The sequence below is a fragment of the Oryzias melastigma genome, linkage group LG8 (assembly GCF_002922805.2).
Source record: "Oryzias melastigma strain HK-1 linkage group LG8, ASM292280v2, whole genome shotgun sequence".
In the NCBI taxonomy this organism is placed as follows: domain Eukaryota; kingdom Metazoa; phylum Chordata; class Actinopteri; order Beloniformes; family Adrianichthyidae; genus Oryzias; species Oryzias melastigma.
In genome coordinates this window covers 8532482-8545642 of record NC_050519.1, presented here as the reverse complement: position 1 = coordinate 8545642, position 13161 = coordinate 8532482, and the positions used below count along the sequence as shown (strand labels likewise).

General features: G+C 37.8%; 1 protein-coding gene across 1 annotated transcript in view; it reads right to left on the bottom strand.

Moving 5' to 3' along the window:
* Nucleotides 1-5549: 5549 nt before the first annotated feature.
* baiap3 (BAI1 associated protein 3) overlaps nt 5550-13161 on the bottom strand; it is a 36721-nt gene continuing 29109 nt past the window's right edge. Inside the window, exons 22-33 of the mRNA XM_024272131.2 lie at nt 11675-11815; nt 11454-11549; nt 11079-11294; nt 10933-11001; nt 10785-10864; nt 9692-9800; nt 7521-7592; nt 7330-7413; nt 6973-7093; nt 6774-6897; nt 6496-6701; nt 5550-5802 (exon numbers count right to left, since the gene is read on the bottom strand). Of these exons, the coding sequence (XP_024127899.1) occupies nt 5699-5802; nt 6496-6701; nt 6774-6897; nt 6973-7093; nt 7330-7413; nt 7521-7592; nt 9692-9800; nt 10785-10864; nt 10933-11001; nt 11079-11294; nt 11454-11549; nt 11675-11815 (1422 nt within the window). The 3' untranslated portion in view covers nt 5550-5698. The remainder of the gene's footprint in view (nt 5803-6495; nt 6702-6773; nt 6898-6972; nt 7094-7329; nt 7414-7520; nt 7593-9691; nt 9801-10784; nt 10865-10932; nt 11002-11078; nt 11295-11453; nt 11550-11674; nt 11816-13161) is intronic.

The following is a 13161-nucleotide window of genomic DNA, read 5'->3' as shown; positions in this document are numbered from 1 at the left end:
CCCCACAAACTCCAAAAACTTCTGATAGAAGTTCAGCTGCTTCTGTATCCAATAAATCCTCCAGTTATTTTGCTTTGTTTGAAATTATTTATCTGGAGGAAAAATATACAAAAGGAGGAAATGTGTTGCAGTGACAGTTTTGGAAATTTGTTCAGCACAGCTGAGTTTTGTTTATGGCAGGCTCTGGTGTTTTTGGAATCAGCTCTTTTAACTTTATTATATGTAAAATTCGCTTAAATATAAATTCCAGAACCAAGAATTTTACTTATTGCATAAGCTAGTGAAGTACGATAGTTATTAGATACTTTCAAACATTTACTGATTATAGTAAATTGATACTTTTGTGTTAGTCTAATGATGAAAGTGTTTAAATGTATTTAAATAATCTTTTTCATCCAGGGTTTGAGGAGGATTTGTGAATTTACGAGGACATCTACTGGTGAGAGTAGGAACTTCAACATACAGATGTAACTCCTTTAAAGATTTTCCAAAGCACAAATGTAGGAGCTGTTAGGTAAAGTTTATCACCAGAAATAAAACCAGATGGATCAGCTGATCCCGTGAGATAAGGCCAGAGGTCATGAAGGCTCCATTAAACGACAACACGCTTTTCTGTCATTTCCTTTAAAATCGATTGACTTCCATTCAGAGGATGCTCATGTTTCACAGAAAACAAACCCAAACGCTTCAGTTTAAACAGTTTCCGCACTGGATGTTTAGCTTGCTGCTGCGGATGGTGGCAACATTTCTGAAAAGGTTATAGAGAGACTCGACGCTGAGGGGAGGAGGCCCGGAAAAGGAAGGTGAGAGATTGACAGTAAAATGAATAGGTAAAAAGGTCACGACTTTGAATGTGTTCAGGCTGAAAAGAGTTATGCAACGTTCCTGCAAATGCAATAGTCAATAATCACCACGGAACGCACAGCTGAAATTTCAATAGAAGCTTTATTGAAGGGTAATTGAGATTTTCCAAAGGCATAATTCCATAAACAGCAACACAGGCATTTTATAATTCAAGGACAAAGTATTCACTTTTACGATAACAAATTTAAAGTGTTTCACATCTTTAAGCTACTTTTCACCAAACTGTCGCCTTTAAACCTGAACTCAAACCAGCAACTTGAAACATGGTTACTTTCAAAAACTGAAATAAATAAATAAAAACATTTGAGGGGTTCAGACTATGAAGCTAAATTATTATTATTTTTTTTTTAATACAGATGCTTCTAAACATCTAATAAATCGTATTAAAATGCCACAGGAGAAATTTTAACGTGCTTTAATTGACCTAAAATTAAGATTTTGTCTTATCTATCATTAGGTTTATCCCTAAAATAAAGTTGTGTTGCCTTAAAATATATCCGACAAGTTTTTCTGTCATACTAGAGAATGATTTATGTAAACATTTCATCTGTGTTGATCTAAATCTGACCTGAAATATGTGAAAAATCAACCCAAAAGATGTTCAGATGGATTCCCTGATGTGTAAACAGTCTCTGTAATGCAGCACTTCCTCCAGGCATCGATATATTCTTTTATTTTTTTCTCTGTTTTGTGTGCTTCACCCTCACAACTCTACGGGGTAACGACAAAGCACAACACAAGCAGCTACTGTAAAGTTACATCACTATCAAAATGCTGTCGGTGTGAGTGTTTTGGTGCTAGATCTCAGTACATGCTACAGTGTTTTCACAACCTGTTACTACGCTGCAGTCATGCCGTCTGCCTCCATCCTTACCTGCTTCTGCAAATGCTCTCTGACACACTTGTCGGCTGTTTTTCTTGCTCAGAATGGAGCCTCGGACAAACTTATTCCAGCCATAAGAGTCAGTGATGAACAAACTGTGCAATTACTGTTTAAAAACCTTTAAATTGCATAAGTATTTTGATGTTTTTTTGTTTATTTTCCTTGTAAATCATCAGTCAAACAGAGAGCAGATAATCCAATTCCTCAACTGCTCAGGTTCATTCTCTGTTCTCTCTTTGCTTTGACAGATAAACTTCACAACATACCTTTGATTTTTTTTTTAAATCAGTTTTCAGTTTTTTCTTGTTCAACAGTACTTGCCCGTTGTTTACAAAGTAGTTTAGTTCACAGTCTGAGTGCGAGGCCACCCACCGAGACAGACTGCATTTGATTATTTCAGGAGGTTTGAGCGGAAATGATCCTAAACATATGTTCCATTAAGGAATATAACTTTGAATATGCCTATTTGTAATAATTTCTTCTTTTTTTCCTGAACAAAAAACGTAAAAGTGCATCTATAGTCTTAGAACATTAATGATCAATATGGAGCTAAAGGGATAAAAAAAAAAAAAAATTAACAACATGACTGATTTAAGATAAACTGAATACAAAAATCTTTAGATGTGGCTTATATTTATGATTTAATTGGTTTTTTTTTGGCCTTGTTTCCGTTAGTACAGCAGTAGGGGTCACGTTTTGGCCTTCATTCGCTTTAAAAGCTCAGCTGTGAGTCTGCGTTCATAAGTGTGTCTGCTGTACTGCTTAACAGGAAATGGAGTTCTAAAAATTATGTTTTTGTAGATTTTTTTTCTTTTGCAGTGTGAAGGATAAAGGTGAAGGTTTAAGACAGAATATCATTCAAAGCAGCAGTGAGTGCAGCTGAGGAGAAGGTCGTGGCCCAGAACGAAGCATAAAACTAGATCTGCCACGAAGATGATTCTTCGATTAGGTCGAACTGGAAGTCTTCTGACAGATTAGAGGGTCTGTGGGGGTCAGATTTGTGTTTGTGACAAACAAATCATAATTTTGAGTGAGGACTTTCATCGGAAATGTAATTTACAGACCTTCCCCGACTCATGAGTGTTCCTGTGTACATTATGTACGTAATGTATGGAGTCAATTCAGAATTCAAATTGTACATTTGAAAAGTAGACATTGTAAACTTTAAGAAAAAAGAAAGAAAACTGTTTTAAAATTAAAAGTACACATTGTAAACTTGAAGGAAATATTGAAAATATGAAAAATACATTTTAAACCATAAGAAAATGTAGACCGTTTGAAAAAAAGAATGTTAATTTAAACCTTGAATTGAACTTTGATTAAAAAAAACATATAAACTGAAAACTATAACCAAATGAAAAATAAATGTTTCAAAACAGAATTTCCAGTTCTGAACCTAATTTTATGTGGGGGTGTGGCTTTGAGCCCATTGGCTACTGGAACATGATTGACATCAGGTGATAAAGGTCATAAAGGGATTATTTCAACTCCAAAAAATGGTATGCTGTTGGCGTCCCCCGTGTTATCCCTTCTCTGATGTTGTATATAGTAGTAATACTGCTGGAAACAAGGGCAAATAAGTTTGAAATTTAAATTTAAATTGAGGACAAATACACTATTTTCCATTTGGTAACAGTTTTAGGTGTAAATGTACATTTCAAATGTACATTTTTTCAAATGTTTTTCAAATGTTTAACATTTCTATTAATTTTTTTTTCAAATTTACAATTTTATTTTTTACATTTTTGTTATTTTTTCTTCAAGTTAACAATGTATACTTTTTAATTTAATATTATTTTTTTAAATTTCAATATTTTTTCTTTCAAAGTTTGCAATTTAGTTTTTCATTCACTTCCAACTAACCCAATGTAATCATCTTCTTAAACAGGATAGCAAAAAAAAAATCAACCAATCAGTAAATACTAGGGATGTAGGGAAAAATCGATTCAGCGATATATCGCGATATTTTGCATGGCGATATTTGTATAAATTAAAAATACAGACAAGACAATATTTAATAAATTATTTATGAGTTATCCTTCAACGTCTTAATTTTTGTTTTCCACCTAAACCCCAACCACTAGTTAGCAGCACACTGAACCCCTTTGAGCAGCTCTACACCACCACCAAAACAACAATAAGATCTCACAAAAACCAGCTTGTGTTAAATGTTCAGTCAGCCTCGTGGTTTTTGTAGGGATCCCCAAACTACGGCCCACGGGCCGGATCCGGCCCTCCTCCACATTTGGACCTGGCCAAATTTTAAGGCTAATTTGGCATTTAGCTAATATTTCAGCAACATGCTAGCTGTTTTGGCTAATTGAGGCTTTTTTGTTTAGTTTTTGGGGCTAATTTGCAGTTAAGCTAATAGTTTAGCTAGTTTAGCTTTTTATTTTGGCTAATTTAGAATTTTTTGATTTTTTTTTCTGCAAATTTGGCACTTCGCTAACATTTTAGCTAGCTATCAGCCTCTGCGTTTTCCGCTATCAGTTTCAGTGTTTTCAGCTATAAATTTAAGCATCTTCAGCTATGAATCTATTGCAGTTAATGCTAAATATCTAGTTTTAAAAATGTTTTAGTATTATTTTTTTTTCTTGGAAGATTACAAAAAATGAATTATTTAAAATTTGGCTATTTGTGGCTTTCCGGAAAACCATCAATCTTTACGTTTAGGCTGTGATTGATAAACTTTTTCTGTTAGCCTACAAACCGACCCCGGCCCCATTGTTATGTGACCCTCACCACAAAATACTTCGTTTTTACTTGGGGTGGGTACCGAATTGAAACTTTGTGCCACGTTGCTGCCTTATCAGTATACAGTTGCAGTGCTTAATGTTGTGATCATTAAATAAAATTAATTTTATTACAACAAAAGATCTATTAATATTCAGGTAGAGTTTTTTTCTAAGTCGTACTCTTAAAAATAATAATTGAAATATTGTTCTTGTCCAGTTTTGGGATATATCGCGATACGTATCGTATCGCCAGGCTCCGGCCCATACACACCCCTAGAAGATACCATTTATTGTTAATCGCCTTATAACAGCTTAAAAAAAACAAAGGAGAAAAGTGTTCCTATAACACAATAAAAATATTTTTTCTCACTAACACAACATATTTTTAGGTGAAAAAAAGCCAAAATTGGCCTTTTCCAACTCACAACAAAGTGACTTACTGCCACAAAAACGCCAATGAATCTAGCTGGCAGGAAAGTAGCTGTGTTTTGTCTTTTCGGTGACCTGTGGCGAGCTCTGCGAAGAGCAATCAGAGAAGTTGAATGAACCTGAGCAGTGCTGTCCGTCTCCAGGGAGCGAGGCCTCCCCGCTGCAGATCTCTCCAACTGCCCTTAAAACCTCCATGTCTCTGCCTCCCAAACGCTGTGCTGTTTCCGTGATTTATGCCTTCCTGATTCCCTTTCAAGATGTGTTTGCTCCTTTTCATAACCGCTGGCTGGTAAGCGGCCGTATAAACCAAGAAAATAATTGTGCAGTCACATCCTAGACAAGCTTTCATGCAGTTTATCTCCAAGAAAGTGAAATGTCTCAACATCTGTTAAACTCCTCTGCAACAAATGAACACAACTGAGGTATAGATTTTAGACTTTAGACTCATATCCATAAATTGTTGTTAGCTACATCCACAAAATAGTTTTCTACTGTTAAATCTAACATTTTAAATGTTTTACAACAAACATAACAATTAGTTTAGTTTAAAAAAAATAGACTAGTAACATTTAGCATCAACTATTCAATAAATTCTAAAATATACTTTAACTTAGACGCTCAAAAAAACAGAGAGACACTTCACTGTCCTCCTTGTTCTCTTTTCATTTTGGTGTCATTACTGAACAGACAATACTTTGGAAAAATTGGTAGATATTGTAAACATGTTACCAGTACAAAAGCACACGACGTGATCAGAAAACACAGACACCGCCGACACTGACAGCTTCTATTCCTCCTCCATCGACTTCTCAATCTCCTTCAGCCTGCGGACAAACTCCTGAGCCTCTCTGTCGCCGGTGCGAGCTTCCAGCATCCTCATGATTGGCTTCTCTGAGGAAACACACCAGAGGGGTTGTAATGGGAATCCAATCCTGATCTACAGAAATACAGGAGCTTTTTTTGTAGGGCTGGGTATCGATAATAAATTCCAGAAACAATTAGATTTGATTCGATTCGCAAAAACCTGGATCGATTTGAATGCGATTTTTTTCAATTCAATTCAATTTTGAGTTTACACATTTATACACATTTGTTTAGAAATACATTAATGATCTACTATTTGATTTAAATATATTTATATTAATCTGATACAGTTCACATTCTATAAAATGTATTAGTGAAATAATGAGATTGTTAATATCTGTTTTACATGGATTCTCAAAAGAGTGTTTCAGTTTGGCCACTAGGTGGCGGTTGCGCTATAGCAGTGCACCTTAACTCAGAAGAAGAAGATGAGAAAACAATGGTGTTTTAGACTAAAATATATTTTTTTAAATCCTTAAAAGAGTTTGGAAAATTCACGTCTGCGAGTTTAAAAAGACGTTCGTATGTAGCATTAGCCGCCCTATGGGAAATTCCATTAAACCTTAGCATCAAGCTAGCGGACTTTAGCTTTGTGTGCTAAATTGATTTATATTTTTTATGGATGGACTATTAATTTGAAATCAATTCAAATAGATTAATCGATTTTATTAACCCAGCCCTACTTTTTTGTGTGAGAGACTATTCTAGAGTTGTATTTACCGCTGGGTTTGCTGCGAGACAGGTGCAGAATGACGGGCTGGACACTTTTGCCCGCCGCAGAAGCGTTTGGCCGCCCTGGCCAGCAGAAGTCACTCAAAGGGGCGACGGCTTCGCCGGCGAAGTCGTTGGTGGACAGCCAGTCGTAGTCCATCACAGTGAAGGTCAAACAGGCGTATCTGTGTCTGTACTGTTCAGGACTCACGTGGCTGCAGGACAAAGAAACCAGTCAGGGGCAGGAACACAAACAGCGAAAAGGAAAGAGGGAAGCTTGCACTGACAAGTGAAAAAGTTCATCGAACACGGGGTGTAGAGTCTTCAGCTTCACTTGTGTGCGCTGGCTCTTAGCTGCAGGAAAGAGGTGGTGTGGACAGAGCTCCACTATGACGAAAGGGTCACTCAGACCTGAAAATGTCCAGAAAACATATAATAATTTAAAAAAAAAAGTAAAATAGAAACATTTGTTATAATAAGTTTTACCATTGGCATCCAATGCAATAATGTCTGCAGCATGCAGGATCTCCACGGTCAGTCTCTGCTCTTGAGCGTCATAGTAGCACTTCACACTGATCCGGCCAAAGCGTGTGTGTTTGAGTGTTTTCTGAAACATCGTATAAAAACACTTCAAACGGCAGAAACATCCTAAGTGCTAAAAAATTGCAGAACTTTTCATCTATCCATCTCCATGCTGAATTATCTGATTGCTCGAGGAGTTCAACAAAGGCAAAATTTCAATCAGCTGGCGGTAAAACAACAGAAGACAGAGGGGATGTGCTGTCCAATCGATTTCCTCTGTCCGCTCAAATGAGATTGTCTGCCTTGTAGAATGAAACGCACCTGGTGGGAAATCTTCTCCAGATAGTACTGTTCAATCAGCTCAAAGGAGGGACATTTATTCAGCTTGAGCTCTTCATCCAACACCTAAACAAGACGCGCAGACATAGAAGGAGATAAATGGCGTGGCGGATGAGAGGACATAAATCTAACGGGGAGTCCTCAAAAGGCTGGGCTGCCAGGACGCGACACACCTTGTAGTCTCCGCTTTTCATGTCTTCCAAGCACAGACCTTCTCCCTTGACATGAAAGAACTGCAGCAGCGTCTAAGACAGTGAAGATACAAAATGGACTGAAAGCAGACGTTTTCACAGAGACACCATGAACCTTAATCAGTGGAGCGTATTTATCTGACAAGGTCCAAACTCAGCCCACAGCTCCACTGTCAAAGCACTAGAACATTTACTGACTATGATTCATTTCAAAAACCCACTCCGATCATCTTTTAATAATTGGTCCCAGTGGTCTATTACTTATAATTATGCCAATTTTAGCCAAAACCCTGTAGTTTTCAAGGACACGGTTGTTGCAAAGTGTTGTTTGTATGGAGTAGCCCTGTTGCTGAAAGCTCTCTGTTTACACGCCATCCCACTGGTTTAAAGTCCCCCGAACCCCTAACCTAACATTACTGGTGCAACAAAACCAGCAAACACTACTGGAGCTATCCAGCCACACAGTTTTGAGGCAGATGCCAGCTCAAACATGGAAAACGAAGATATACCTGGATCTATTTGTCTACAAGTGGATGCATCAGAATGGAGCGGAGCCCCGTGTATTTTCTACATCACAGCCCAGCCAGCAAAGCCAAGTGGGCCCCATATGGTTTAGAACTGGGCAGAAAATGCGGAGCTCAATGCAGCAGAGCAAGCTGGCTTGCTACAAAAGAGCTCACTAGTACAGTGGCGGTCATTAGCATGCTAAAGTGGCGCTCACTACTTCGAAAAAGAGGAGCTCACTTGGATGCTACAGAGGAGCTCACTAGCTCACTACAGCAGAGCTCAATAGCATTCCACAGTAGAGCTGGCTAGAATGCTACAGAGGAGCTCGCTACATCAGAGCTTGGTAGCAGGCTACAGTAGAGCTCGCTAGGATGCTACAGTAGACCTCGGTAGGATGCTACAAAAAGAGCCCGCTAGCATGCTACAGAAGAGCTCGCTAGAATTCTACAGAGGAGCTCGCTAGAATTCTACAGAGGAGCTCGCTAGCATGCTGCAGTGGAGAGCTCACTGCAGCATAGCTCCATTGCTAGAGTGGAGCTTGGTAGTAGGCTACAGAAGAGCTCACTAGCTTGCTATAGAAGAGCTTGCTAGCATGCAACAGAGGAGCTAATGCAATGTAGCTCACTAGCATGCTACGCTGTCCACTGGGCAGCTGGATAGCATAGCAATAACTGAATCCCAACTTAAGTCAACGTCAAACACAGGTGGGGCCACCACAGAAACTGTAGACAAACCCAATCGGGGTCCATATTTTCTGCCCACTTTCAAACCATTTGGGGCCCACTTGGCCTTTCTGGCTGGTAAGCTGCATTTGTTGTCTGCTCTTGTTCACAAAAAATGAATAAAGAAATACTTAGAAAGGAAATTTTGAACTTCATTTTCTTTAAGTGTTCCCTATCATAAGAAAAATGCCATAAGAACATGTAAAAACACCTAAAATACAAGATGTACTCTGTTGAAAATCGACTTTATTGTGTGTTTAACATCTTTTTGTAAAATCTTTTCATAGTAGAGGACCTGTATAAAACATTTTACAAATTAAACTGAATTTCTGAGTATTTTTTAATTCAAATCATGTTGGATTAGAAAACTGGATGCTTGAAAAGGCTCAAACTTATGATGCAGCTACTGAAATGGGCGTGTCACTCTCCCCTTCTCCTGTGATGACACTAGCTTGTTCACGATTAGGTGTGCAAGATATGATGAGCGTTCAACTCTTGCACTGTAGTGAATTGCGATTCTGGTTCAAAACTGCACATCTGGATTGATCCAATATTGCTCCCCGTTATTTTTGTGCTGCTAATGTTAGCCTTAAGCTAATTTTAGTATGAGCATACACACAGAGCTCTCAGCGACAACCCAGAATTGTATTTCTAATGAACTACTGCAGCTGAGCATAAAATATGTCATAAAAAATACATTTTGGCTAAAAACTTATAATATATTCATAATCAAAAGATCAACGGGAATAAATGATGGAAAAAAATATGCTCAGAGTGGGACTTTAAGCAGTGGATCACGTCTCTCTTTGACAAATACCAAACTCAGCCCACAGCTCCACTGCAAAAATACTGACACATTTGCTAACTAAAAGACAGACCCGTGTTTCTTTTTAAGCACGTTTTCTTGTTGCTGGGTTCACCGACCTCCACTGTGTACTGGAATCGGTTGTAGAACTCCACCTGGACGCCCCTGTTTTCTGCTACGGCGTCCAGGATCATCCGCAGCAGCAGCTCCCACAGGCTCTGTAGAACTCTAGAAAGAAGCAAATGTGGTTTTGCTTTCAGGTGACTGTATATGAGAACTGGACTGAGTCAACAGGAAGTACCCACTGGCTCCAAGAAGCCAAAATCCCACACACTTCTATAGAGAAATAAACAGCTATTACTCAGTATTTACATTTGTCAAAATAACCATTCTTGTTCCATCTTTCTTTTTTTTTTACTTGTTTTTGCTAATTCTAATGTTTTTTCATTATATTTTTTCTGTATTGCAAGCTATTCAAGTTATAAACTCAATCCTGATAGAGTGGTTGTCATAGAAACACCAACCTGATGACTATGGTTGTGTCCGAATTCCCCCCCTAACTCCTAACTACTAAAAAACTATATGGTGCCCTGGATTTTAAAGGTAATTCGGACACGATGCTCACTACTTTTCTTTTGTTTTTCTAAAAAACGTATACAACGAAGTGAAAATCGAATAAAAATGAACAATTCACGCAGTTTATTTATTTTTGTGTTCTGATGGTGAAAATGTGGATGATTTATTCAAATGTTGCATTTAAATACGTATTTCTATTTGAAATCGTTCGAGCGCAATGCATTGTGGTCTATATCCGCTAATCTAGTGACCATCAATGCACGCTAGTTTTTTGCAAAGACTTCTGGGAAATTTCAAGTCCACTCAATTTGGAATTAGTAGAATCGGACAGCACTAGAAAATGGCGAATGCACTATATAGTGCACTATAAAGTGATTAGGGGCAGAATTCGGACACAATGTATGATTTCTGGTTCCAACATGGCTGCCTCCGCTTCGCAAAAAAATGGCGACTGAATTGACTTCATTTGGTTGGAGCCAGAAATAGGTCATTTTTTACGGTGATGTCATACTCACTTAGTCTGGTTCTCATATAAAGTCAACGGGATTCCTCAAACCAGCTGATTCTATAATAGTTGTGCTTGCAATTTTAAAGAATTCTATGTACTGATCTATTAAAAATTCAATCATATTTTACTTGGTTAGGTTTTCCTTGACAAGGTGTTCAGTCAGGATGCCCACAGTGTCTTGGAGATATTTCATTAGAGGGGCAACGGCCTGAAAGAGAACCAAAAGTCAGCTGATCCCCAACTAAAATAAGAGATGGACTAAAGCTGCTTTCATACATCATCATTGTTGATGGAGTCTGGAGACAGGCTGATGTGCTGGATGTATCTCCGCAGCTCAGGGAGCATCTGTAAAGGAAATGCACATTTCTAAAGCCGCTCGCTCACATTACCAAACATCACATTTCAAAGCAGCATTTCTTCACCCTGTCAGTCAGCAGAGTGATGAGGCGTTTGGCTTCTCTCTGCAGATCCAGGTCCATGTTGAAAAGCTGTCCATTCAGAGCCTTGTACACCTGCTCCTTGCCCTCCACCCCGCAGGACTCCTCCATGGCTCGCTCCACGCCCAGCCAGTCCAGGTCCCGGGGCAGGTGACTCAGGAACACCCGCACGTGCTCCGTGTTGTTCAGCGCAATGCAGAGCTAGCAGAAAGCCGGGAGAAGCAAAAGAAAGGAAACACAGGGTGGTGGAGAAGGAGATATAAAGGAGAAAAAGAAGCAAAGCTACCAAGAAGAAGAGGGAAGTGGGGTAAATATTGTCATCCTGCACCCTCCATGCTTCAGTTCAGTGACGAGCATTACCTGCACAATGAAAGCTTTGTGGTCTCGGCCCAGCTGGTTCCTCTCAATCTTGCGTGTGATCATCTCAGAGTAGCTAACAGCTTCGCTGCAGAAATTCTGCGGGGAATAAAACCACTTTCACAATCTTTTGACTGCAAACTCCTCATTTTTCCTCCGAGTCATGCTTGTATTACAGCAGGATGTGAGTATGTATGTGTGGCGACACAAGAAGTGGCACTCACGTCTGTCAAACGCGTGACAAAGATGAACGCCCCCGCAGAGTCTGGCCAGGCCAGCTGGAGCCACATCTCCCGTACCTGGCTGAAGCAGGCTGTCACTTCCACGGCGGAGGAACTGTGCTGGGCTTGTTGAAGAGGCTGGAGCTGCGTTTACAAGGTTTCACCCCGAAAGAGGATCAAAAACCTCGTTTTAGATTAGCTTTATGAAGGTTTTGTTCAAACATTTTCTAGATTTACAGGCAACTTTCAAAGCAAAAACCATCACTTTATAAACTCAGATTGAGTCCAGCTGTTTCACTTGTTCAAAAGTAAATCCACAGTAATTTATTTCCATTGTCATAATTTTAAAAAATAAATTTGTTGACTGATTTATTGATTGCTTAAAGTAGAGGCACCAACCACAGCGACTGTTTTTGATGTTGTCATATAGATTTCATTCATAATATGACAAAAAAGTAATTAGCTTTGAAATTTTTGGTTTCAAACAAATATACATAATTTTATAAGTCACAAAAGACCCCACTGTCCTTGTTTGTTGTGTCAAAGTTGTCAATAAGTCAATAGAAATTCAAATAACTTAGATCGTCCAGTAGGTTTTCTATGTTTATGATGCATCTGTACATAAACCGGCTGAACGTATAATCACAAAAACAATGAATTGATGAACTTATTGAGGCAATTTGATGAATTGGATAATTTATAAAAATTTGTTTTTAATTATTTGGAATCTGAAACCGATGATGAGGTAGACGACAATTCTCACAGGGCAGAAGGATGCAGTTTTTAGATCATTTTCACATCTTTTTTTTTAATTAATTAATTTTTTTAGGATTTATTGAGTTTTATTTTATCCATACAATTTTGATATTTGTCATAAAATAAAGAAAAATGTTTTTTGTGAATTTTTAGTAAAAAAAAGACAAAATGTACTACCCTCTGACTTGTGTTTTTTGTAGAGTTTTAGGTCTGCTGTAAAATTGCTGTTAAAAAATGAATAAAAATCAGTAAAAAAAAAACAAAAAAAAAAAACTGGAGTTTTACTAAAAAATTGATATCAAGTATTGTCCGAAAGACAGTTTTAAAGGTTAATTACACCAGCAATTTTTTTATTTCAATTATTTTTCAACAATAATAAACAAAGCAAAAAGACAACAAAAATACATAGACATAAAACATCAATTTAGGACGATATGGAATCACAAATAAATTAGTAAATAAATGCAGTCTTCTTTATGTTAAAATTACTCCAACTGATAAATAGACGTATTTGCTCTTTCAGACACATCACACATTGAATCCATAACATTTGTGATTGTCAAATAGTTTGATTAATAGTTTTAAAGACAAGTAAAACATTGATTTGAATATTAATTTGAAGAATATCTTGGTTTCGTATTTGAATAATGTTTTTAATCATTCATCAATGATCATGATGTGCTTTGTTTCTTTTATAATTTAAATTTCCTGCCATGTATTCATTGTGTGTGTGT